Source organism: Dromaius novaehollandiae, chromosome 1, assembly GCF_036370855.1.
Source record: "Dromaius novaehollandiae isolate bDroNov1 chromosome 1, bDroNov1.hap1, whole genome shotgun sequence".
In the NCBI taxonomy this organism is placed as follows: domain Eukaryota; kingdom Metazoa; phylum Chordata; class Aves; order Casuariiformes; family Dromaiidae; genus Dromaius; species Dromaius novaehollandiae.
The window spans coordinates 57510057-57537383 of record NC_088098.1 but is presented as its reverse complement, the minus strand read 5'-3'; the positions used below and the strand labels follow the sequence as shown (position 1 = coordinate 57537383).

The 27327-nt window shown below is 36.1% G+C and overlaps 1 protein-coding gene across 2 annotated transcripts in view; it reads left to right on the top strand.

The window, feature by feature from the left end:
• Positions 1-27327, top strand: part of WASHC4 (WASH complex subunit 4) — a 41819-nt gene that overhangs the window by 6109 nt on the left and 8383 nt on the right. For both annotated transcript variants that reach the window (XM_026118042.2, XM_064513506.1), the window contains exons 6-29: positions 2160-2227; positions 5538-5620; positions 6513-6555; positions 7058-7161; positions 7698-7818; positions 9357-9480; positions 9592-9719; positions 10458-10618; positions 12411-12537; positions 13848-13973; positions 14502-14609; positions 15517-15663; positions 15751-15830; positions 17049-17154; positions 17964-18080; positions 19561-19729; positions 19864-20018; positions 21404-21478; positions 22251-22355; positions 23882-24016; positions 24838-24946; positions 25658-25724; positions 26470-26556; positions 27129-27276. In XM_026118042.2, coding sequence (XP_025973827.1) covers positions 2160-2227; positions 5538-5620; positions 6513-6555; positions 7058-7161; positions 7698-7818; positions 9357-9480; positions 9592-9719; positions 10458-10618; positions 12411-12537; positions 13848-13973; positions 14502-14609; positions 15517-15663; positions 15751-15830; positions 17049-17154; positions 17964-18080; positions 19561-19729; positions 19864-20018; positions 21404-21478; positions 22251-22355; positions 23882-24016; positions 24838-24946; positions 25658-25724; positions 26470-26556; positions 27129-27276 — 2693 coding nt within the window. The remainder of the gene's footprint in view (positions 1-2159; positions 2228-5537; positions 5621-6512; positions 6556-7057; positions 7162-7697; positions 7819-9356; positions 9481-9591; positions 9720-10457; positions 10619-12410; positions 12538-13847; positions 13974-14501; positions 14610-15516; positions 15664-15750; positions 15831-17048; positions 17155-17963; positions 18081-19560; positions 19730-19863; positions 20019-21403; positions 21479-22250; positions 22356-23881; positions 24017-24837; positions 24947-25657; positions 25725-26469; positions 26557-27128; positions 27277-27327) is intronic.

Here is a 27327-nt window from a genome sequence, read left to right as displayed (position 1 = left end):
ATTAAGATTTTATCTTTAAAGCTCCATTATCTGCAGTAAGTATTGTTATATTAATAGGAAGTTTCACTGCAACCTTATTTACATGAGGAGTAGGACGTCGGGGCTGTTGACATTTTTCAGACAGATGGCCTTTAAGTAAAGAAATTGAGAAAATGCATGAGATTTAAAAGCAATGCTTCTGAAGTTTGTCATGATTACTTTTGTAAAACATTTAGGCTTCTTTTCTTTAATGTCATTATACTTAATGTATAGGGTACAGAAACCTGAGTTTACGTACTCTAGCAGCTATTTTTCAAAGTATTGGCATTGAACACCTATTCTTTTGCATTTAAAAACACTTCTTAATCTATATCTCATTGGAACTAGATTTTTCATTGATAGCTTAGCACGAGGTATTTGTTCAGGTTTTTATTGTTTTATTGCTTACAAATTTAGTATTTTATATCAAAGTCCTGTGCACTTTATTCATGGGACCATAGTTGTTCCAATGTACTAATGTAATCGTCTGCCCTTAAAGTGCAGGTAATATTACTCTTGCTGCTGTTTAGACTGTGACATAATACAGGAACATAAATTATTTTAAGTCAGTCTAGTTGACAAATGGTGAGAGCAAGCTTTAGATGAAAACTGCTTTTTGTCATGGAGTTATGCTAGTAACCCCTCTGCGGGGTTGGTCTTAAGTGCTTTCTTAAAGGATGTTAGTCTGGGAATGAAAACAGATCTTAGTCATGGGGTCTGATTGTACCGATGACTTTATTTAGGGACAAGCCACCTAAGTTTGTTTTCTGTTTGAGAAACGTGGGAGAAAGGGAAGGAATGCTCCTTCAGAGTAGTCTTGCAAAAGTACTTTGCAAAGCTTTTCAAGAGCCTTAGATGTGACAGAGCAGGGAGTGGTTGAGAATTGCAGGAAACAAGAGGTCAACCTTTTGTGGATTAGATGGGGATGCAGAAATGATGTTCTTTGCTCCCAAATCCTTTGCAACTTCTACCAACCTTACTTAGTTCAAAACAGCTAACAAAGTCACTGGCTCAGTTAAGCAGAGAAATACCGTGCTGGCCTTTGTCTAATCTAGATATGCAAAACACTTCTTCATCTTGTTCTTACAGTGGCTAGGGCTGGCCTAGGAACTTGAGGTCGAGTTAGATTTGTTTTTGGGACATCCACTAAACTCAGTAGAGTAATAGTTAAATAACACCTGTGAAGGGGAAGGATATAGTATTTAGCATTTTTGTGCTGGAGCTTTATCTTACAGAAGTGTGAAGGTTTCTTTAGTCTCTGGTGACTGCTCTAAAGAAATGTTTTTACAAAGCAAAAAATCAGAAATCTAAAAGAAAAAAAAACTTAGGAGTTTCCCTCTATAAAATGAGAGGTGAGATCTAGAAACAGGAAGCTGCTTTTCTCTAATGTGAGGTAATTTCTTATGCAGATAAGTTTGCAATTATAAGCTATTTTTATGCAGAGTGGTTCCACAGAAAAATCTTAAGTCTATAGCATTAAACTGTCCTCATATTAAAAAGACTGTCAATGGTAGTATAACCACTACAGCTGTCTGAAAGATTTCTGCATTGATGATGTAGTTATACTAACAAGATACTAGGGGTTACAATACTTTGCATATAGTAATGCTTTGAAGACATGGTGATGAACCACTATCGTGGTGCTGGATAGTATATGGAAAAGGAAAATCAATTTTTTGAAGAAATTGTACACTGCACATCATTTTCCAATGATTAATGATTGCAGCATCTTGTTTCAGTAAATAATCATATCACTAGACCTTCCTTGCAACAGAAGTACCTAATACTTTTGCAGACTCTTATTAATGGAAACATTGATATGAAGTTACATAAAATACATGCCTGCCAAGAATTGCATTCCATAATTTTTTTTTTATTTTCTTTCATGTGATGGAGACCTCTTTTCCCTGCTTTGTGTGTAGCTTATACATAATATAATTTATACTGAGACAGAAACTTCAAAAATGTCTGGCTTAAGAAAGCAAAATGAAAACTTATACAGCTCCCATCAGGGATACATTGCCTTGTAATAATGTGTTCCAGTTGTATTACAAAAAGTAACTTGGAGAGCAAGTTTCACAGTGAAATGAATAGGTCTAACATAGGCTTTTGAAAGTAGTGACAAATTTTTGTCTTTCAAGCCACAGATTCCAGCATGGTGGAGGGAGATTGCCAAATACAGATGGGAAGATTTGTTTCTTTCTTGCAGGTAGAGTACATTTTGGTTTTGATAGCAGTTGTAATCTTAAACTTATTTGCAAAATGAATTTAACTGTCCGCCCTATCCTGCTTGCATCTCACTGAAAATCATTAGTTATTTGATATGTTGCTACATTTTGCCTGCAGAGCTGTCACAGTCAGCTCACTTACCACAGAACTCTTTAGCTTGGTTTGGTCGTCTGTTGCTTTTTTTTTGTTTATGCTTGTGTAAAATTCTGGAATTATGGTGTATGTAATCATTGTTCAAAGAAATTAGAATTTACCTAAGCAAACTTTAACAAGAGATGATGATTATGGTTGTTTCATTCGATAAGGTTAAGGAACTCTGGTTTTATGGTTTTGAGTGGCAAGTTTAGTTTTTTATTGAAAATTGGGCATGGATTGTTTGTTTATACATCTTTGTCTAGCTCATAGGAGGAGGCAAAATTAAAATGTGTTCTGGAAAAAAAATTACTCATGCCTCAAACTTTCAGAGAACATTCCTTTCAGAAACGGTTTGGTTGTTATCAGGGTATTTGCAGGAAAACGGGATCTAGGTTTCTTCTGAGGATTTCCTGTGCTCTTGAGTTTCAGCCTGTGGTGGAAACTTTTTCTTTTTTTCCCTTCAGTATAGTTTTTAAGTGATTCTCATATTCCAAATATTGCTTTATTTTCATACAAAACTTACTTGTAATGAAGTATGTATGTTAAAATAGAGAAGATACAGGAGACTTCTAGAATGTTTAAACAGAATCCTGTTTAATAAAGCTTAAAATTACTCTCCTGGTTTTTATACCAGCATGGCAGTTCTCACTTACTGAGTTGCTGACAGGTTAAATGCCATAGGAGATTGCTTTTCAACCTCTTTCACCATGCTCAGGTGCAGTTAATTCTTGGAATGTCTTGTTGATTTTCCCCCCCGTCATTTTTCAGGCTTGTTGTCCCACCAACTTTGCTGTTTTACTTCTCTCGTCCTCTAACTCTTGCTGACCAGATGTTAGAGAGAGATGTGTTAGTGGTCCTGAGACAGGGCTACTGTACACTTGTGTTTTCCCAGGTATGTTCTCTTCTGCTAGGAGACTTTCCAGATGAAAGCTGAGGACAGCATGACTGGATGTCTTCAGCATATCTGTATTGCAGACCCACTCTGTAGTACAAATTTATGCATATTGGTAGGGGATACACTGATGTATATATTTATAGGGTGTAAACTAAATAAAACTCTAGTAGCCTCACTTGTGAGCCCACTTTGTATGTGTGCAGCTATGGCTTGCTGAATGCTGAACAAGTCAGGAAAGAAGGGAAAGTCAGCACATTACCCCAGAGGGAAGATTAGTGTGCTAACAGGTTTGTATTACTAAAGCTATGAGGAAATCTTTTTCTGTATTTATCCTGTTCTTTTTCCACTGTTGTGTTCCTCTAAATCCAATCAGGAGTAGTCTGTATGCAGAGGCTGGGGAAATACTGATATAGTCAATGTTGCGAGCATATTCCTAATGGCAGTGTGAAAATATGAATGAAAACTACAGAAGAGGTGAAATGTTGCTTTCATAGAGCTACTGTGCACCTGTAGGTTTACTGACTTTTTTGAGTTCAGGGTTTCTTGGTGTCCAGAGAACATTCACAGCTTGATCAACTAGATGTAAAAGCCTAAAATTTTGTGTGTAGTAACACTAAAAAGACAAATTATCAAAATAATGCAGTGAAACTCTGGTAGATGCTTTTGATCCTACAGAATACAGTGTATTTGAAGAAGTCTGACAACATGGCTATTGTCTGTACTATGTAGCTACTAATAAGCATGTGCTGTTGAATTGGACTGTTGCCTGGAGGTTTTAAAATGGCAGCTGGTTCTGGCTTTTTTTAAGTGTTTTTTTTTTAAGAGGAAGAGAATTAGGACCCAAACAGCACTTTAAAGTGGATGAAAAGCAGAAAGTGAAATTTCCCTGGTTGATTGCACATCCAAGATAGTGAAATACAAGCTGTAAATGATCTCCAGATGATAAAATCAAATTAGACTTCTCTGGGCTGATTTCCACTCTCCACCCCCTTGCATTCACCCAGGAAATGATGTGATCTCAATTGTCTACTAATCTGCTCCTTTGGAGTCTGTTGGCTGGTTTCAGCTGCGTTTAAGAGAGGAAAAAAGTATAAGAAGTAATGACACTTCCATGTTTTGTGCAAACTGGTGACTAGTAGAAGGCAGAAACCCAAATAAGATCTATTTTGGACAGAAGGGAAGACAGAATTCAGCTGTTATCTGCGGTCTTCTGGCAAGACCGGCGGGCTGGCTGGTTAGCCTGTGTAGGCTGGCTGGTCTGGAGCCATCTGTGTGCTTACTGGCCAGGCTGAGCACCTGCTGACTTGCCTGATAGGAATATAGGGGACATTAGTGAGCAAATATTACTGTGCTTAAGGAAAATCCAGATTTGTTTATTATATTGCTCAAGGAACACCTTGTTAAAATCTGTTACAGAAATTAAGATCACTTCTTTACGTTATCACAGCTGACCTCTTACTCATTTTTTTTTTACTGTGTAACTGGGTTCAAGTTCTGCTTTAGTCAAAAAACACACCTCCTAAAGATGTTTGGTCTTGTTTTTTGAAGTCCATCCACTCATGTGTCTTCCACTGGTTAATCATGCTCACTGTAGGTACAGGCTTCTGTGTTAACTTCTAGTTTGAATTTGTGTCTCTGCTGTTCTCAGAGTTGTAATTCTTGAGTCTAATGGAGAAAAAGTGAAAGAGTCACTTGCTAGCAGAAATTCTCTCTCTGAAGGTACTTGAGCACTGTCCTTGAGTCACCTCTTAATGTCTTTAATAAGGTGAACTCTTTAAATATCTTGCTGTAAAAGCTTTTAAGCCTATTGAACCTCCTTATGGTGACTCTTGTCTGTACCTTCTCCAAAGATTCAATATCCTTTTTAAAATGTGGTCCTGAGTGTCAAACGTGGTATTTCAGGATCTAGCTTGCTGAAACCATTTGCAAGCATGAAATCATTTCTGTCTCCCTTGTTATGATTCTATTTATATGACCGTGCTGCATATTTGTCCCTTTTTACAAACTATCAGTACAACTTGTATTAAACTTGTATTATTCAGTTGCTTCTTAACTGTAGCCCCAGATCCTTTTTAGAGCAGTTACTAGGATAATGTTCACCATTCTGCCGTAGCTCTGTCCACTGACTTGGATTAGGAAAGATACTTGGAGCTTGGGTCACAAGTTCAGGGGTTTACATTCCATGCTTTAGAAATAGTGAAGTGTGTAATGAGGGTCTATACATATATATGCTTTTTTTTTTTTTTTTTTAATCTTTCAGGAGTTGTCTTGCTTTGTTACTCGATGTTATGAAGTAGTGGTGAATGTAGTGCATCAGCTGGCTGTTCTCTATACCGGCAACAAGTAAGTACTGTCTGAAATGCTATATCTTTTGATAACAGCTACTATGGATGATAGTGCTGCTTATTTTCATGTTGCGAATCTTAGTATATATTTGTCACAGCATTACCATGATTTTCACCCATTAAGTTGAGCTTAGTGAGGTCTGATGGGTTTAGTTTTTATGATAAACCAGCCCTATTATTATGTATTGTCTAAAATCTGCTCATGATACTTGCAGGCCTAGCTTGTATCATGGTAAGCATCTTTAGATGATAGGATAAGAAAAAAATGCCAGAACAGTGCACCACAGACCAATGCACTATTGTTGAAATAGTAGCTAAGAGGGCCTAATTATCAAAATAGTTTGTCACAGATAAGTGGAACTCTTACTGTCACTGAAAATCCTCTTGGGGAAAAATAAAATTGCAGGGCTCTTGATCTTTTTTCAGATAGGATAACACTATCCTTTTCTGTTTTATTTGTTGTTTTTACTTTTATCTTACACTGCTGCACAAAGCAGACTTTCTGTTCAGTGTTGAATGAACAAGTCTGGATTTGTAGCCTGGATATTACTTGGTTGAAAGTGTGAAGTGATATCAGACGTTTCAGCTGAAAGGCTGTATAAATGCTACATGCTGTTAGCCTAGCTGGGAATTGCTGATATGTGTGCAATGAATGAAATCTGTGGTTTGATCCGACTGTATATTGTGCATTCAAAAAAGCATTATTAAATTTGATAGTAGCACACAGTTTTCACAGAGAGCATACTCCTAATAATATTTTGAGTTCTTTTGTTTTCTGAAAGTTACTATGTTAATGAAAAAAAAATATTCCCAAAACCTTGGTATGGAACTGATAAATGTCCCCTCTTTTAAGGATTACAAAGATGTTAAGATACTTATTTTGTTTACAGAAATGCACCAAAAATTATAGAGACATCAGGAGTCCATTTTCAGGTAGGAATGATTTGGAGCCCTTTTGCTTATGTTGATTATTTCTATGTTTTAATCTTTAATACTGAGAAAAAGTGGCAAGAATGTGAATTTCCAGTACAACTTTCAATCTGGGATCTTGTTTAAAGGTTTTACTTTGTTAATTAGCTTTTTCCTGTCCTTTATGTGGAAAGGGTTAGTACCTGCATGTGTGTCAAACTCTAACTTTCTTAGTTTAAAAGTGTTTGCATGCACCCATACTGTATACAATATATGCTTGTGCATGTAGACAATTTGGGAATCCTACCTTCACCATCAAGTTATATTAGTAAACTTAAAGTGGGGCCTGCATGCAAGCTCCTGTTCCTTGTGTCACTTCACAAAATACTTGATCTTTAAGCTACCAAACTAAGAAATCTCTGATTTAACTCTTATTGGCTGGTATGATGGGGAAACGAACTGAAATTTTATCTGCCATGCTCCATTGCAATAAATTGTTTAATAACTACAGTCTGTTTCTTAACAGACAATGTACGAGCATCTGGGGGAATTGCTGACAGTCTTAATCACCTTGGATGAAATAATTGACAATCATGCCACTCTGAAAGATCACTGGACCATGTACAAGAGGTGTGTCTCTGAAGGTGTGAAAAATAGTCCCACAACATAAAAGATGAAAACGTGCTTTTCTTTTCTTTTTTTTTTTTTCTTTTTTCTTTCTCTCCCAAGAAAGTCAGTTTGGGAACATGGATTTTGATAGCCCTGAGTGTTGCCAGGAACCTCAATGAGGAGCAATGGGAATATATATATCATGGAGATAAGTTTACAAACTTGAGTAAGAATACTAACTTAAGTAAAACAAAACAATTATATAGGTAGGTAAATTAATGGGAAATAACTTTCATTGAAAAATATCAATAGATAGAAGTTACTCAAATGCTTATGATTTATGGAGACCTAGAGCGTTTTTAGGTGGCAAGGGAGAAGGTTTCTTTCTTTTTTTTTTTCTTTTTTTTTAATGTTGGAGTTGCTGCTGGGCACGGATGTGGGCAATAAATTAGAATATGCTCCACAGAATAGAGGGCTTATCAAAACAATACAGGATAGAAAACTGTTAGCATGTCCTAATTGTTTTGTGTATGTGGTCCCCCCCAATTTCCTTACAGGCTGCTAAAATCTGTTCATCACAACCCTTCTAAGTTTGGGATTCAAGAAGATAAACTGAAGCCATTTGAAAAGTTGCTGTTAAAACTGGAATGCCAATTACTCGATGGAATGATATTTCAGGTAATGAAAAAAATGTTTCCTAGTGCAATAGGGGAAACTATGATATTAGATGAGACCATTTCTAGAATGGTATTTAATAGAGTTTTGACCTTCTGTGAGCATTTTAACTGTTGTTGTTGTTGTTCTGAATACAGCAATGTTTAAATGTGTGAATTTGTCTTTCTTGCATTTATACATAAAAAATGCTCTATTGTGAGATCTTCCTTGCTCTTCTCATGTTTTAGAGCTGTGCCAGGCTTTGAATGGTAGCAATTAATGTTTACTGCTTTGCAGAGTGAAAGAAGCACATAGAACTTGGATTACGACTGTGTATTTTATGGAATTCTATTTTTCACCAGAAATGTTAATAGAGGTCAGGTGTAAAGAATGTAACTCCTGGAGAGGTTTGCTTTACTGAGGAGATTTTAACTCATAGCTATATTAATCTTCAAAAGTATGTTAAGTCTGGCCTCTTGCTATATTTCCTAACATATGAGACAGCCGTCTTAAAAATCAGGAATCGCTTTAGTTATTTAGTGATATCCCCGAAACATTCAAGTAAGTGCACAGGTGGATGAGAAGGATTACTACTTTTCCAATGTATTTAATGTATATGTGTTCCTAGAAGTGTGTTTTTAGAAAAGCATCTGTATCTGAGATACTGAAATTGGATGTGGTGACATTGTGGGCAGTGGATAGTACTGCTGAATCTGGTTGAAGCAGAGCCACTTGAACAGGGTGGTTATTTAAGTCTTACTGTTACATCTGGCATGGGTGGGGGAAGAAGGTTTTCCTCTGGAATAGCCTCGAAACAGGAAATTGTACACAAATCATTAAATGCAGTTTAGCTTCTTTCAAAGAACATCACTGTCAACAACTACCATCTTAACTTTATCTAATGTTGCGTTCATATAAAGACTTCATGCTGTATTTAGTTTGAGATATCGGTAGCATTTGTCTGGCATTCGTTCAAGGAATTTCCTCCCCCTTCCTAATGAAAACAGAAATATTTGAAAAATATTGTGAAATACAATCCCATTAAATATTTTTCTAATATATTTAGAAAATATGAAATGTCTCCATATTTTCCTGTTTTGATTTTTATATATGTATTTGGAAAACTCTTTTAAAAAAGAGTGTTGTCAGGTTTTTATGCTATGACTTTGAACCACATCCTACAAATAACTTGCATTTAATCTTGCTTAGTTAACAGACAGTTAGTAATGCATTATAATACAGTAAAGTAAATATGCATCTAGTTTCTCATCATTAACCCATCATATGTTTTCTTTAAAAATACCCCTTAACAGAAATGTTAAATAAATAAATAAAATGGGTTGTTTGAATATTAGCTATAGGAGAGGGTTTTACTTAGCATAGTATACCAGACTGGAAACATGAAATTTCACAACATGTTGATGTTCAGTTATGTTTAATTTAGGACTGTACGTTCAGATTTATGATGTACGATGTAGATCACTGTTCTTCTCTCTTCCAAAATCAGTATTCTTTTGAAGTCTAGCATTCATGGCATTAACATTATATTTCTTTTTGCTCAGGCCTGTATAGAACAACAGTTTGATTCCATAAATGGTGGAGTGTCTGTGTCAAAGAACAGCACGTTTGCTGAAGAATTTACTCATACTATTCGCACAATTTTTGCAAATGTTGAAGCTAAACTTGGTAATGCCAGCTCATATTTCTTGTGCCAACCTCACTGTGTCTAAAAGTTTTTATATTGCTTGTCTGGGAGTAGACTTCAAAGATGCTTTTTCTGTGCGTGTGTTTCTGCAGGTGAACCTTCGGAAATTGACCAGAGAGATAAATACGTCGGAATCTGTGGCCTCTTTGTGCTGCATTTTCAGATTTTTCGGACCATAGACAAGAAATTTTACAAGTCACTGTTAGATGTCTGCAAAAAGGTGAATGCTTTACTCTGTTGTCAATAATTAAGAGGGGGAAAAAAATCATAACATCAATAATGAAGTAGATAATTTTCTTAATACAGCATGTCTAAGACTTGGTGAGAGAAAACACAATTTACTGAAAGGTTTCAGGGAGCAGATTTAATAGTTTTCTACTTCCTTATAATTTCCCCCCCTTCTTCTTTTTAAGATAACGTAAAACTTGTATTTTCACTTCATTTTAGATTTAGTCAGCAGCAAGGTAAAATGACTTGAAATTACCATTATAATTTTCTTCTCAAGGCTGATATAACAGTGAGTTTATAGACAAGTTTATAAATTTGAGTATTGTGGGACTGAATAAATGATTTGGGGGTTTTGACCTTTGCTGCGTAACATGCATTTTTCAAGTATCTCTAAGTACAGTGGCAATCGGGTTTTTTCATTTTCAGTTGGTATTAAGAAATGATTAAATTCTTTAACACTGTTTAGAAGCACTGAGAGTAGTAACAATTTTGCATGTGATGTATGTGCTTCATGGACGTGTGTGTGTGTGAGAAGGTAATGCTTTGTAGAAACTAGTGATGCATAAGTAAACTGAATTGCCTAATACAGTTCAAAAGAGGCGTAAAAAACAGATATTTGTTAAATAAAAAGTCTGACCCTGTGCACAGTGGCATGGTATTTGTTTTAATTACTTAGGCTTATGGCTACTTCATAGTGGTTGTGTGGTGTTCCCCCTTCCCCACCTTCCAGGTACCAGCTGTCACATTAACTGCTAACATTATATGGTTTGCTGATAACTTTCTGATTCAGAAGATACCAGCTGCTGCCAAACTTCTGGACAAGAAAAGTATTCATACAGTTAAAATGCAAAGGGAGAATTTTCTACAACAGAAGGCACAGTCACTCACCAAGTATGTATGCTAAATATTGCTTCATTGTGCTGTTCAGCAAATAGTTTATAACCACGTGGTTTTATTCGTTCGGTGCACTAACATGTTGTGTAGTGTTGCTCAGTGGTGTTAAACAATTGTTATATTTTGTTGCATTGTGTGTGTTACTGTGCTGTTGAAAAAGCACCAGTCACAAGTATTTTTCATGTTAGACTTTCAGAAAATCCTGTCTTTTTTTTTATATCAAAATCACAGAGTTCCTAGGAGTTCTAAGTGTTTGACTATTTCAGTTGTTTCTATTTCTGCACTTTTAACTTACTTTTTTTAAACTAGTGTCTGTTAACCTGAGCTGCTGTAGTTTCCATTAATGGGGCTATCTGTTTCAGTCTGTTTGTGGAGAGTAAGTCTGTAGTAGGCTAACTTGCAGAGAGTTTTCCCTTTTCAGTGGTACTTGTGCTCTGCATGTAATTTCTTTCCCTAAATTCTTTCCAAAATCTGTTTAAGGACCAGTTGGATTTTTTCCTTGAGTCCTCAGCCTTATGAGGAAGATTATGCTGCACTGCATGGGGAGGTAACATGGCTTAAGGTTTCTGTTTGTGTTGCAAACCAAAACAAGAAGGTGGAAAATGGCTTGTGGAGGAGAAGTAAATGCTTAAATTTCACAGGTGGTCCTCAGCTGTCTTCTAGCCTCGCATACAAGCTGGCAGAACTGAGTTGGAAAAAGAGAGGGTAATAAATCACTGCCGATACGATCCTCTTGCAGGTTATGTTCACTACCCGCCCTGTTTTCTTTATCAATCCGCCTGTTCCTGTGGACCTAGGATATAAACCAGTAAGAGTCAGGAGCTCTGACTGAATTCTTTCCCAGGCTTTCGTTCCTGGGTGGAGCACAATTCCACGGCTGCTTTGCTTCTGGCCCTGGGCAGTGGCACAGTCTTGTCTTGGCAGCTCTTAAGATGTGGGAAACATTTTGAGGACATTGTAGTCACGTAATGTGTAGATTAATTTGAATTCTGCCAGTAATTGCTTTTCTTGCCTTTTACAAGTTCTTGCATTGCTTTTGATCATTGGGCTATTGCCTTAAAAAATACACTTTCTGAAGTGTAACTTTTGACATGTCATTAATGACCTGAATATAGTTCTACTATAGTTGTTACAATAAGTAATGTTGCAGTGTCACAGGTCTGAAGCATAAAATAAATAGCAGTTTTACAGGTGGATTCTGTTTAATTACAGGAAGTGCAATCAGAGCAGATTATCTTCTGGAGAAGTATGTTATGTAATACAAATTTTCAGTCCAGTCGGGCATTGCTTTAATGACAAATTATGTACATTAAAAAGTTCAAACTTGGGTGGAAAAAAACTTAGCAATTGATGTAGGTCATCTTTGTCTAGTGTTTAGAAGCATGTTCTAGCAGCTTTATTTACTGTTTTAATTTAAAGTGTAGTATGTGTATTGCTAAGAAGGCCATTTGTTCTCTTGAAAGAATGAGATACAAATGAGATACAAATTCTGATTTTGTCTTTTAGATTATGCTTGTACAGATATAATTGACAGATTAATCCTTACCTAGAGAGAAGCAAAATTTAAATGAGTATGTGAAGTTTTGTTACTTTGGGGAATGGAGTGAGCTTTTACTATGGAGACTGAACACTTTATTTTTATATATAAAAATAATATAAAAATTATAGATTTTATAAAAAAAAAAGTGTGTGTGCATGTGTATTCGGAAGGATTTAAGCTTTGGAAGGAGATAAGAAAATCATCATACTCTTATTTGAAGTGAGTCACCTGCTTTGTTTCCCTCTCCAGAGATATGCAGTCATACTATGTCTTTGTGAGCTCGTGGATGACAAAAATGGAATCTATTTTGTCAAAGGAGCAACGAATGGATAAGTTTGCTGAAGATCTTTCTAACCGCTGCAATGTCTTCATTCAGGTGTGCAGTCTTTTAATGTGGTGCTACCTGAAGTTGTACAGTGATACAGGAAGTTGATATTTTGGTGCAAGTTGAACATTAAAACAAATCACAGAACTTGTGTGGTCATCCGTATGTTATTTTACAATGTGGGAATTTTATATTTTAAATGCCCATTAGATGCTGTTCTAAGTAATTCTGTAAAAGGTGTTCCCATAAAGCATGTGGGGAAAGCAAATCGAACTGAATATTCAGCTGCTAATTTCTGAATCTTTCTTTTGACTTAGGAAATCAAGAAAGCTTCGCTTCCTCTGTAGTAAAGCGGGGTGTGTTTGTAGGGTTTTTCTTGTCTTTTCCATTAGTAATGAGGTATTTAAGTTGTACTGAACCAGTGCCTAATTTAATTCTACTTAGTATAGTTTCTATTTCCAGTAAAAAGTTTTGCATTGTCTCATTGTGCTTTGCCTAGTGATGGTACTTTGCAAAAATCTAACTTCATTCTGAGGCAGCTGGTTTTCTTTTGGCCTACTGACAGCATGTAGTCCTAATGTAAAATTCATCTTATTTCTAAATTTATTTATTTTTTGCTGGTTTTGATATGTCTTCTTGACAGATGAAAATAGGTGTGTGATAAAAATATGATCCTAGATCTGCTTTTTTGACATCTGAATTATTTGCATTGGACTTGTGTAAATTTTGTCTGTAAGAAATTCAGTTTCATAGACCATTTGCTGGTTGGTTTTTTTACCCCTTTTTTTAATTGTAGCTACCTCCTTTAAAGTAACTTGGATGATACTTTTTTGCTGTATGTAGTCAATATTTGATTTTAAAAGCTTAGGAGAGTTTGAAAAATTTACTGTAGACACTATTCATTTTCTTCTATTGTGGGATGAACAGTTCTATTTAGAAAGTGTAGAACTGTGTAAATAATGTCAGGTTATGGATTCTGTGGAATCTGTAAATTTTAGCTTGTGTTTGTGATAGGCTGTATTTTTTTTCTTGTTTTATAGTAGGTTTGAAATGATTAGTCCTTTTGAGGCTGTGTGATTGATTCATTGACTTATGATGAATTTGTATAGCTCTAGGAAAGGTTGATGATAAAGTGATTTAGTGAATCTTAGGCAAGCTCATAATCTGCCTAACAGAAGGGTCTTATTCAGCTTTATAGGAGATCTCGAGCTTGCTTATTAGGTGGGAGAGTGGTGGGGACTCTAGTGTGAAGAGGCAAAAGTTAGTTTTCTATCCTGTATGAAAGAAGACAGAGGACTTATTTGATTGACATATTGTGAAAATGTTCATTTATTCTCTTCCCCTCCTTGTTTTATTTTTAGGGTTTCCTTTATGCATATAGTCTTAGCACCATTATTAAGACCACAATGAATCTCTACATGTCAATGCAAAAACCTATGACCAAAACCTCAGTGAAAGCTCTGTGCAGACTTGTGGAACTTCTCAAGGTAGGTTACTGGATCAAACTGTTTATTTCATTTAGGCCTTTACAGAGAACTTTAGTCAAATACAACATGTTACAAAAACTGAGTGGGGAAATGTTTTTACATGGCTTCTACTTCAAGACTGGATTTGGTTAGAGAAGAATAGGGTCTGGGAAACCAGAACTGATTTTCTAACCAGCTTCCTTAGTTTTCATTTTCTATTCATCCCTTCTTCCCCCGCACCCGCAACCCCAAAGGAAAATACTCTGTTTTGATGATGACTTTCCAAAGTTATGTAGAACAGAGCTGGATTATCAATTAAAAAAAAAAAACAACAAACCTTACAGTATACTCTTAACTTTTTTATGCTCCCAAGTAATTAGACCCTTTTCAGGTGCTGAGGGTTAATTGTAACTGCAACTAATGGTCCATTACAAAGTGGAGATAGAAGCTATATTTGCAGTGTGGATGAGTCAGCAAGCATGAAAAGAAATTCTAAAGGCAATGATCTCAGTAACTGCATGATCTGTTGTGTTTTGGCATTCACTTCAGGCAATAGAACACATGTTTTACCGAAGAAGTATGGTTGTGGCAGATTCTGTGACGCACATCACTCAGCATCTACAGTATCAGGCTCTTCACTCTATTTCTGTAGCCAAGGTATATAACCCAAATTCTAGTAATTAATCCTCCTATAAGTAGTGTTTTTTAAATGGACAGAAATATGCCGAGACTTGTATATTGAGTGGATATCGAGGGGAGAAAAATGAAGGAGGATATTCTGTGAACAGATCTTGACATGTGAAAATGAGTAAGAGGCAGGGCTGGTAAATAGAAGAGTTCATTAGTACTAATGTTGCTGATGTTATTTACTGTGCTTTGTCCTTTGCTAATCACATTTCTAAGTGATGTAAGCTCTAAGGCATATATCTAACGTAGCTTTATCATTTATGAGTAGGATTTTCATGTTGAGCATACTTTCTGAAGATTGAAAAAGGATTTCTTTCTGTAACTCTTTAGTGATACTGTGCCTCTTCTGAACTATAGTGCTATTCGCAAATAAGTCTTTCAGATGTATTTAGCCAGAGGACCCAGTTCCCCTTGTTTGTTCCTGTAAATGTTTTTTGCATTTAATCTTTCCTGTAAACTAGAATAGGAAATTGCAAGTTGTCATTCTTATTACCATGTTTGTACATCTTCTAGCTATTCATCCATAAACTGGATTTTGTTACAAACAACAGGGAGCTACTGTTTTAAAAAAAAGTTGCATATACCATAGAATTAAAATTGTCACGGAGTCGCATGTAGTTTGCACATTTTTTATATGCTATGACCTGATCTATGTTGATGCTGAATTGCACATATTCCAAGTTTATATATAAATAATACCACTGAATTGACAGAGGAGGTGAATCTAGGTTCAGTTAGCTCTGTTCACAAACCTAATTTGTTTGCAGAAATACTCTGTGTTGTGACAAGTCCATAAATTTTGAAAGGAAGAAATAAGCTTGTTGCTTTTTGGCTTAGATAACTTTTCTCCAAATTTCTGTGTCTTTCTATCATCAAGAAAAGAGTCATTTCTGATAAAAAGTACAGCGAGCAGCGCCTGGATGTTCTCTCTGCTTTGGTGTTGGCTGAGAACACCCTCAATGGACCAAGTACAAAGCAGAGGCGACTAATAGTTTCCCTTGCGTTGAGTGTGGGAACACAGATGGTAAGTGCCGCCAGGATTGTTCCAGACTTTCACTTGTTTACATATAACCTCTTATTGAATATCTTGTCCTTTTTCTCTTTTGCACAGAAAACTTTTAAAGATGAAGAACTTCTTCCCCTTCAGTTAGTTCTGAAAAAGCTAGACTTGATCAGTGAACTTGTAGAGCGGTAAGCAGTAGCATGTGATGTATAGGAGGCAGTGTAGTGTAATTGTGGGAGCAGGATCTCGATGATGCAAATTGAAAAATGTTGCAGCTGCATGCTGGTGTTGATATTTGCGCATAGTGTAGACCAGGGATGGACAGAAAATGAAACAATGCTAGAACTGTGAGCGTAGTGAGCCTGTAGCTCACTAATCTTTGGTCAAGAAATGCAAGTCACATTTTACTAGCAGTTTTGCTAGTAAACTGCAGCACTTTGCTAGCAGTTAAGTAAAATGTACTTTTCTTATTGTTTTTAAATTCTGTCACTTCCTGGGACATGTAGATGACTAGGCTCTATGTTAAATTTAAGTTTTCCTTTGTACCCAAACTTGACAATCACCTGTATGGTATCATCACACTTACTCATAAATATTACTGTAAGTGCATTTATATATACAACCTGGTAGCTTATAAAACTACTGTTACTTTGGCCATGAGGCAAAGCTAAGTGGTCAGTTCTTAAAACTTGAATTTGCTACAACTACTTGTGGCATTGTATTGCATCTGTTAAGATTAGTTATGAGATAATACCTGTCAGTTTGGGAGATGAGGCTGTTAGTCCATATGTGACACCAAATTTTACCATTGCTATAATTTTAAGTGGCACTCAGTTTGTATAATGCTAGCCATCTGAAAGTCGGGTGAACGCCTAGGGTCCCTGCATACTCCGTGAAGAGAAACAAACACCTTCAGCAGATGACTTGGCCCATCCTGGGATAAGTGCTGCACGAGTTGTGATCGGGAGATGCCCGTTTCCCTGTTTGTGATAGAAAGTTAGAATATACGTGTGACTTTTAGGCTACTGAAGTTATGTTAGATCAAAATTACTGCTGAGATCAAGAGAGTTGTTTAGGATATTGCTGTAGCGTAAGGTTCAGTTCTTCCAGAGGCTGAGTAAACATTGTTTCTAAAGCCGGTGTACTGTTTGTTTATAAATAGGCTAGTGGAACTTAAGTTTCTTTTGAAGCACAATGCATCTGGAACATTAGGGTAACCATGTAAAACTTAAACTCGAAAAGCAGTTGTCTTTAGTTTAAACCCACTAAAATACCTATTATATATAAATATATATATATATTTATATATATATATTATATATAAATATATATAAATACCTATATACCTATGTATAGAAGAATGACTTCCTCTGATTCTGTGTCTAATTAGTAATCTTGTATTGTAGAGTTCGAGCACAATGTGACTGTTGTTTCCTATACTGGCATCGAGCAGTCTTTCCAATCTATTTAGATGATGTGTATGAAAATGCAGTTGATTCTGCTAGACTGCATGTAAGTAACAATGTTGTAACTTAGCTTAACAAGCCACTGTAATGGGAGGGATGGGAGAAGGAGGGAAGAGCTTAGACTGAAACTCTTTAAGCAAAACCTTCAGTCAAAAAGAACATGGCCATGCAAGAGTAACTACTGAGGCACAAGTTTTTTGGCAATCTGGAGGATATAAATGCAATTTTTATTGTAAGTCTAAGAAAAATATCTTTTAGATTTCTCTAAAACTCTCAGGTGACTATTGTTAACTCTGTGTTTCTCTGTCTCACTCTTTGTTCCTCTTTTATTTGTTCATTCTGATTTGAAACGGACACCTATTGCTGAACTTCAAGCTTTTTGTTCCACAGTGTGGTTTAGATACTTCTAAAGCACTTAACCGCCATGTTCAGTAATGCTGTGTAGGATAGTTGAACTGTTCTTTTTCCCTCTTCCCTCTTCCCCCCCACCTTTGAAGCAACAGGTATTTGTTGCAGAAACAAATCACTTTGGCATGCTTATCCTGATAGAATCAATTATCTGATCCAGTATTGTACGTGCCATGGTTAATCATGGTATTAAAATAATGCCAGTGGAAATTGCGTAAAGTGAAATTGCTAATGATTATGACCTTTCAATTAATGGATCAGTGGCAATTAAATACCTCAGATTAATGTGTTAAAGATAAAGGAACTTTCATTGGACTTATGAAGCCTGTTTTTAATAAAGGTGGGAAGACGAGGTTTTGATTTGTTGAAGTTTAGCTTTGAATGCTATTTGAGATGCTGTTGACATGTCTGTCAGTCTGTTGATTAAGCAGAATAGTTGTTTTTCAGTATATGTTTAGTGCACTACGGGACTGCGTACCTGCTATGATGCATGCAAGACACTTGGAATCCCATGAGGTACTTCTGGAATGCTATGACAAAGAAATCATGGAAGTGCTCAATGAGGTAAATATTGTGAATGGAAATTAAAGGCAACAGTATATTTGGAATATATTCTAGGCCCACATCTGTGGTATTGAACTTGATTATAGTCTATAAAAATAGTGTAAAGACCTTTGAGGTTGGTGTGAAGTGTTTTAATAAATGAGAAAACATTCACTGATTATCTTGGATATTTAAGATGTTGTTAATGGTATCCATGTTGGTTAGGAGTATGAAAATATTGCAGTCTGAATTATATTAGATAAGCTGGCAAAAACTCTGTTGTATAGTGCTTTTGGTCAGATTAGCTTCTGCTTGTATGACTGCAGAAAAAAACATACTTTTTTTGGTAGTATATGTGTATGCCTTTTACGCTACGTAAGTGTAGGTGGCCTCTTTAGAGAGCTGTTGCGTAGAATTACAAAGGATACTTGACAGAGTGAGAATGTGAATTCAGTTTTCCCGAGTCCTAGGTCTTAACTTGAACAAATTTTTTTTTGTCTGACTAGTTCAAAAACAAACATTGCGTATTCTTCAGAAAGTCAGGCCAGATTGCTTATTGCAAGGCTTTTCTGTGGTCTTCTTGGAAACCTGCTCCATCTATGAAAATTAGGGTTTATAAGGAGTGCATACCTAACAAGCACAGGGAAAAAGAAGAGTTCTCAAACTGTCGATTGTAAATAGGCTCAAGAGGTTGGAGAGAGAAGAAGGGTTTCCTTCTACCTTGTTGTTACCATAGCGTCATTTCCATCCGTGCTTTGCTTTGCAGAATATGATTTGAATTTTGCTGATGTCCACAGATTGCTGAATCTGTATTTGGAGGGTTTGTGTGTTAGGAGAAGAGAATGTGTATTCAAATATACACAGAAAACTGTGTTTTCATGACAAATCATTATAGGAGACTTATTCAGCCATAAAATGGTCTAAAAGCATTGCTTTTATGTGTGTCAGGAAGGATTTGGACAGACATTACCTGCTGAGTGCTAAGCATTTTTTGTTGCCTTGAGCAGTTCCTGAACTCGTCCAGTTCTAGTTAAAAGATCATAATTTGCCTGTTCTGCTACAGCAAAGTACTTCATCAGTGAAGTATTTTCAAGATGTGTATTTGGAGGGTTTTCTCTAGATAAATAGCTATAAGCCTGGTTCTCCTTAAGATGGAAGTGAGAAGACTTGCATTTGAATTGGGTTAAACTCCTATGTAGAGTTTTATCCATGTACAGAATGGAGTTAGATGGCTATAGCGTAACTTTTTCTGAGCTGTATAACTTTCTTGCCATTGTGTACTAGAACAGAATCACAGGAATTAAATACCCTTCTGGTTCACAAGTGTTCTTTGTGTTTGACTTGCGTATTGCTGCTGTGGCAAAGCTATCTTCACTAATTTAATCAGTCTTTTTTACAGTGCTTTCATGCAGTGCAGAGATGTTAGCTCTGTTAACAGAACGATGTAAATGGACGCAGACAGTGATTTTCTTATTTTTATTTTTCAAACTTCCCTAAATAGCACCTGCTGGACAAATTATGTAAAGAGATAGAAAAGGACCTACGCCTATCAGTTCACACGCACCTAAAACTTGATGACAGAAATCCCTTCAGAGTTGGTATGAAGGATCTAGCTCACTTCTTCTTTCTGAATCCAATACGTTTTTTCAATCGCTTCATTGACATAAAAGGTGAGTTGTGATGCATTTTGTTGATGCCGTTATTTTATCTCTGTTACAGTTTGTTTTTAGTTTATCTTTTTACTTCTTTCCACACTTACTAAATACATAGGGCTATTTTAATTCATCCTTTCATGTGTTTACAGCTTATGTGACGCACTATTTGGACAAGACCTTCTACAATTTAACAACTGTAGCTCTTCATGACTGGGCTACCTATAGTGAAATGAGAAACCTAGCAACTCAACGATATGGTTTAAGTATGACTGAAGCACATCTTCCCAGCCAGACTTTGGAACAGGTACAGTATCCACAGGATGTGAATATAATTTGTGCTGTTGCATTGTCATACTAAGTAGCTGTTCAAAGATCATTAAAATGAAATTTGGAGAACTGTTTGGAAAAAACAGCGTCTAATTTCTGGTTGACTTCTGAGACAAGGATCTTATCTTTCTTTGGAAATACTTAGATCCAATATCAGTTAATTCCATAATTCCACTTGTGAGGTCTCGTTTGTTTTTAACACCACATTTAATACTTTCCCTGCTTTGTTGCTTGCTTCTTGGCAGGTTCTGCCCAGCAGTGACCAAGAGAGGCTATGGTTTACAGGCTGGGCATCCACAACTTTAAATGGCCTCTATTTAGCTTAATAGGAAAGTGACCTAAAGCCTCCTAGAAACTCCTAACCATGGTTACATGTAGAATAAAGTTACTGTTTCATCAAGTTAATGGTCAAGGTATTCACTGTTACAGGGTGGGTTCAAAAGAAATACAATTTACGTATTTATAAAGATTTATGTTAAGTTCAAGAGTTTGTAGATGTACAGCTTCCTTTTTTTATGTTCACAGTGGCTGTTCTTTACCAAGTTGGAAGAGAGAGGAAACTAAAAGTCTGGCTACTTCTTTTCTTATTGAAGCAAAGTGCAGTTCATTATAGTTTATCTTATTCTGGCTTTGGCTTTCTATTGACACTGTTTGGACATCAGATTGTGTTGTAGAGAACTGAATTTTTTCACCATATTGATTTCATAACATTCATCCTGGTATGAGCTTTACCTTAAAACAAACAAACAAAACAAAAAACCACAGAAAAATCCTGATACAGTCCTTGACACAATTAGAAGTAGTGTTTAGATTAAATAACATCTTCTCTATGCTCAGTGATACTAGAGGGACTCCTTCAACAGGTTATCAAACAAAAGAACTGTCAAATTTGCAAATACAAAATTTCAGTGTCCTAAGCAGAATGAGGAAAATAATATAAAAAAATAGCTATATATTTATGTCACAGAAATCTCTGAATCTGAGAACAGCTTGATTTTTTTTCTAATTTTTTTTTTATGTTTGTTTTTTATATGTGGTGTTTTTCGGGGAGGGGGCCTTGCCATATGGACTTGAGAATCCCTTGGTTTTAGGGGAAGCTAAAGGCAGAAGTGTAAATTTAAATATGTGAGCTTAGCTGCTTTTTTTTTCTTCTAAGTGACATCTTATAAACATTGAACAGAAATTGTGAAGAGTTGTGTGTGTGGTATTTGGTTTTTTTTTAATGATGAAGAGGGAAGATACTGATTCCTGGAGTGTTTTCAAGTAACTATAGAAATGATATTTACAGGTCTTAGTGGTTATGCATCTTAGTTATTGAGAGCTACTATGATAAAAATTTCTCAATAGATAATATTGTTTCAGGGTCTGGATGTTTTGGAAATCATGAGAAATATTCATGTTTTTGTATCTCGCTACCTCTACAATCTGAATAATCAGGTAAAGTATATTCTGTACTTCTGGGCTTGGCTTTAGTTTGAAGGTTTTGAGCAGTGCAAAGTAGTATACATGTAAGACTGTGACCCCAGCTGAATATGCTTAGTGATGAGTTGTACAGTAGCTATTACTACTCTGGAAAAACATTTTGGGGGATACTGTAGATAATTCTTTGAAAATGTTCCGTGAACGTATTTTGCGTATTGTAGGATCACCCCATCTCAAATGTTACATTGAAACTAGAAGAGAAGGTAGCAAGGATGATTGGCTGCTATATAAGGACATATTATACATACTGGATTATTTTTCAGCTTGAAAAAAGGATATCTGAGGATGCGTTATAAGAGAGGGGAAGTCATGAATGATATGGAGAACATGCGTAATCCTCTGTGGATTGAGAATAAGGGGCCCTCTATGAAACTGAGCAGCTTAAAGAAAAGGGAATACTTTTTCTCATAGCACATAATTCAGTGGTGGAACTCATTGCCATAGTATAGTGGGGCCGAAAGAAATTAGACCAGTTAATGAAGGATGGGCTCAAACATGAGAGTTTGGGTGTAATATCATCTTTGGAACGTTAAATCACCAGAAACTGGAGGGTCATACAGGGTAGAGTTCATGTGTGTGCTCTGTTTTATCTTTTCTTTCCCTAAGCAGGAGTTATTGGCTACTTTCAGAAATAGGGTATGGGCTACCTAGACTGCTAATCTATCACAGAGTCAGTTTTGGGTAAATAACTTTTTTCTCTCTTCCCTGCCCCCCCCACTCCCCCCAGATATTCATTGAAAGAACTAGTAATAACAAACACTTGAACACTATCAATATCCGACATATTGCCAATTCGATTCGAACTCATGGAACGGGAATCATGAACACAACAGTGAGTATATTCTGCACTGTGGGGTTTCTGTTTTGTTTTTTTAATACCATCTTTTAATAGTGCAAAAGAGCCTCCAGACTCTTGCATTTCCAAATAGTTTGACTGTGCAATTTTATTAATGCAATAATGTTTTTTGTGTATTACTGAAACAAACCAGTTCTTAGGAGTCATGCAGCCTATATCAGAAAATCTCTTGGGAGTTATGCCGCTACTAGCTGTTACATAAAAGCTAGTGAGGGATCTAAAAACACACCTATAAAAGGCAGAGATGTCCTGGTTGGGACTCTGAATTCAATAATGAGGAAAATAATATTTATCAAACGTGTGGCACAACATTTTGACTTGTAATTGCATACATAAACTAGTATGCTGTAAGTTGCTGCTTATTAACACTTGATATGCAGATATTTTTGCTGCTGTCAAAGCAAATCTTGGGAAGGAATGCAATGTTAAATTAAGTTGATCTCGTAATAATTATGCTTAAGAAACATCAGCTTCTGTATTAGTGAGACGAAAGCTGCTGATCTATGATACTTTATTTAAAGGCCTAGTATTACTAGAATGCTTGTAATGCTGTCTGTGATGCAGACGGTAGTCTTATCCAGCGGAAGGCATTTTTCTCTCTGCATGGTAAATAAGAGTGCTTCCTGTAGCTTATTTATTACAGCAGGAATTTATCATTGTTTTCATATTTGGATACGGTGCTGAAGTTCAGCTAAGCATTTTTTGATGTGCTTTCAAATCTGCTACTCATCTTTTCTACCTCTTTGCTGCTTTCTTTGTCCCACTCTTCTGGCCCCCATCAACAAAAAAAGAAAGGAACTTGGTGAATGTTGAGCTGACTCGCAGGTCATTACTTTGAAAGTGAAAATGGTTAGAAACAAAAGGTTTTCATGCCTCCTCACACTGTGGGAAATAACCTCCCTTGCGCTGTTATTCTGAGAGTGATTTTTCTTTCCCATACTAGAATAGTTACTCTTGGTTACTTCAGTTACTGAGAAAGTTGTCCTGCTTTTTGACTTTGCTGCTTTATTTACTTCTGACTGAGGTTGTTCAGGTGGATATAAAAATTAATGGGCAGGGGGAAAATAAGCTTCTGTCTTATGGGACAGTATTTCTAAAAACTTTTATGGAAGTGAAAAGGTGTGTCAAGAGGTTATGCAGACTCTGCAGTTTGACTGAGGAAGTTGAGCTCATTTGCCCTTTTCAACTTGAATTGTTTTGTTTCAAAGGGACAGTAACAGGATATTTCAGACAGTGTGGGGCAGGTCACAGAACTGAAATGGCCAACTTACGCTGTGTCCCTTCTGCCTTTCCTGAAAGAGTAAACCTTTCAGGAGAAGATTTTTCTTTATTTTTTTGAACTAGTGAAATTGAAAAGATCGAGGGCAAGAATAACAAATTCAAAATCAATTGTGGCAAAGTTTCTGTTTTTGAAAATTACATTATTGTAAATGCAAGTTATTCGGGAATTTGCTAGGGATGCATGCTAATTTGTCAACTTTCTCAATTTGACTTCATTTTAGGTGAACTTTACGTATCAATTTTTGAGGAAAAAGTTTTATATTTTTAGCCAGTTCATGTATGATGAGCATATCAAATCTAGACTTATCAAAGACATCAGATTCTTCAGGGAAGTCAAGGATCAAAATGATCACAAGGTATAGTAAATTTTGAAGGATTGACAGTAACTTGGCTGAAATATGTGCTACTTCCATGTAAGTGAAGCTGAAGCTGTACCAAACAATGAAATGTCACAGCTTTCCTTTTATTTAAATGTGTATTTCCAGCCCGAGTGACAGTTTTGTGGTGTGTGTGTGTGTGGTGTGGGTTTTTTTTTTTCATTTATTTTTTTAAGCAAAATGCAGTGTTACAAATTGCTGTTTTCAGAATGGCTGTGTTTCATTCTGGCTGCTCTAAGTATTTTCTTTGATGTTAATGAGATTGGATAAAATCATTCTGTCAGTGAACTGGAAAAGATGATTTGATGCAATTGTGGTCTAGTGTAGGTCCTAAACTTCTGGTTCAAATCATGCTAAGCAGCTGTCTGTTTTGAATAGTAAGATTATTCAGATAGAATCCGAAATAGATGTGAACATGTAGCATTTATTCTACTGTGTCAAGATTTGGGGATTTGGGTCTAATTTCCAATGATGGAGAATAAATTTCTCAAAAATGAGACAGTGTATTTTAGTAAAATATGCTAGCAGTTTCTTTGTATATCAAGTGCTTATTTCTATAAGGAATACTTTATTCAGACAAAAATAACACTTCTATTTCAGTTTGCAGCTCGCACAAGTGACTTAGTCAAACGACACTTGCAAAGTAATGTAGACAGGCAGGCCTATACTTAAAATGAAGCTGTAGATATGAGGTAGGGATATGTTGCAAATAGAATTATATTGACATGAAATGTACATATACTTATATCTTTAAAGATAAGTGGTTATTCATACAAATTATTCTAAAATAATTTCTCTAGTATCCCTTTGAAAGAGCAGATAAATTCAACCGAGGCATCAGAAAACTTGGAATGACCCCGGATGGCCAAAGTTACCTTGACCAGTTCAGACAACTCATAAGTCAAATCGGTATGAAATTCTATCTAAGATAATGTTATAAGTGTTTATTGGAAGAGTCTTCGTAGTCTACTAACTGAACTTTAGCTTAGGCTAAAAGCAGTTACATGGAGGGTACTTCACTTGTACCTCATGTGAAATAGATACTCTCATCTAATAATACAGAAGTGGGCTTTGCATGTCTTAACCTAAAATGTGTCTACCACTGGCATAGGTGTTACTTTTTAGATTATCTTTTTCTTCATTTTATGGAATAGACTTTTGTCCAGGTGGAGTATGTTTCCCAGTAAATAAATAGTATTCAGAAGTTCAGATACTTCAAAAAATGCTGTATGTCCAGCTAAAGTTACTTTGTGTATATGAGTTATGCATGACACTACAGTGATATTTTTTTACATTGTTACTGTAAACATGTAGGATCAGTCTGAATTTGCAGATGCTTAAGGTGCTAGATGGAAAGAGTTTGTACAATTCCACCCTAGCGGTATCAGGCAAGTGAACACAACCTTGCTAGATGAGACGTTTATGTTTTACTTTTCCAGATGGACTTTTGACACTAAGGTTCAGTCCCGTTTCCACCCCCCCGCCTGTGTGTTGGTTTTCAGAACGATTTCTTTGTCAAAAATGTTATGGCAACTTCAATGTACATTTCAGAGCTTATAAGAGTTTTGAAGTGTGTGTGTATATATTTAAATAATAATACAGTTTTTCTTGTTTTTAAAGGCAATGCTATGGGTTATGTGCGAATGATAAGATCTGGTGGACTTCACTGCTGTAGTAGTGCAATTAGGTACTTCCACAAATATTTTATTTTTCTGTTTGTGCTTTCTCGTTCCTTTGCTCCTCATTTTTACTGATATTCCCTAGAAAAGGTCCGTTTCCCTACCCCTCCCCAAATAAATGTATCATTTAAATAAAAAATAGCAAGGCTCCATTTCTATGTCTTCATCTGACTGGTAGTATCGAAAATATTTTCCGAGTTCAGAGGAGCTGTGAAATCATTGCTGCGAAACACCAAGAATCAAACGAATTATATGCAGAGACATTGGAAAAGAGTTAATAGAATGTGTCAGTCAGTCATTAATCCTAGTTCTTGATGTTAATCACTCAGAGTCCAGGTGCTTTAAGGAAAAATAGTACTTCAAATACTAGTGCTTGAAGAACTTAGCATTTATTTGATACTTCTTTCCACTTTGATTATCTGTGTGTATGTAAGCATACAGCGTTGTTAAAATCTGATCACTGTTACATACAAGGAAATGGCTGGTTTTCTACAAGTGAGAATGAATTATCAAGGGCAGCAAATGCTTGAGAGAGGAGATGGTAGCCTAGGAAAAGCAGAAACATGTATAATGCAGTGTGTGTTTGGATTTAATAGTGCCTGGAAGGGAAAGGGATGACAGATACAGTATAACATGGAAGTAGTTCAGGAGCCCAGAAGACAAGATATCTTATTAACAAAATTATAAATTACAGTAGATGCTTCAGTGGATAAAGGCAATTGAGCATAATTCTAACAAACAGTAAGTTTTCAGGTTTGTTCCTGATCTGGAAGATATTGTTAATTTTGAAGAGCTAGTGAAAGAAGAAGGGCTCTCAGAAGAAACGCAAAAAGCAGCAAGGTACCTTAACATCATGCTTTGAGGTCTGAGGCAGGAATGGGATAAGAGAATTATAGTTTTAAAGAAACACAGTTGATAGAGTTGCATCTTTTTGGGTGTTAAAAAGTTCAACTTAGTTTTATGCAAAAATATGTGTTGTTCAAAGAGGGAAAGAAATAGGAACAATTGTCATAAAAATGCTAAATGTAATGTGGTATTTATACTAATTGACTTGCTATAGAATCCAGCTTCTTGATAAAATTCTTGTTACTTGAAGAATAACAGACTTCTCTCACCAAGTGTCTGACACCCATGTTTTGGATGCACAGGTCCCTTAAAAAGAAAAAGGGGGGGAGGAGGGAATATTCTGTCCATGGACCCCTCCCTGGCATCCCTGAGGCTTATGAGGAAATTAAATTGGGCAATGTGATCCAAGGTGGCTCTATAGGTAGGGTGTAATCTTGGATCCTCTGGTCAGAAAGCTGAATTGTAGATGTAGCTTAAGGGTGGAGAGAGGGCAATTACCCCAGAAGGGTGAGTAAGCAAATAAACTTCTAGCAGAACACAGGTAACACATTGCTTATTCTTTGCAGACAGTTGGACTCTGTCCTCAGTGATCTCACGCGTAACTTTGCAGAAGGAACAGAGTACTTCAAAATGCTTGTGGATGTATTTGCGCCTGAATTCCGCAGTCCAAAGAATATGCATTTGCGCAACTTCTATATAATTGTTCCTCCGCTGGTTAGTATTTGCACTGTATGTGCCAATACATATTTTTTAAAAGTATCAGAT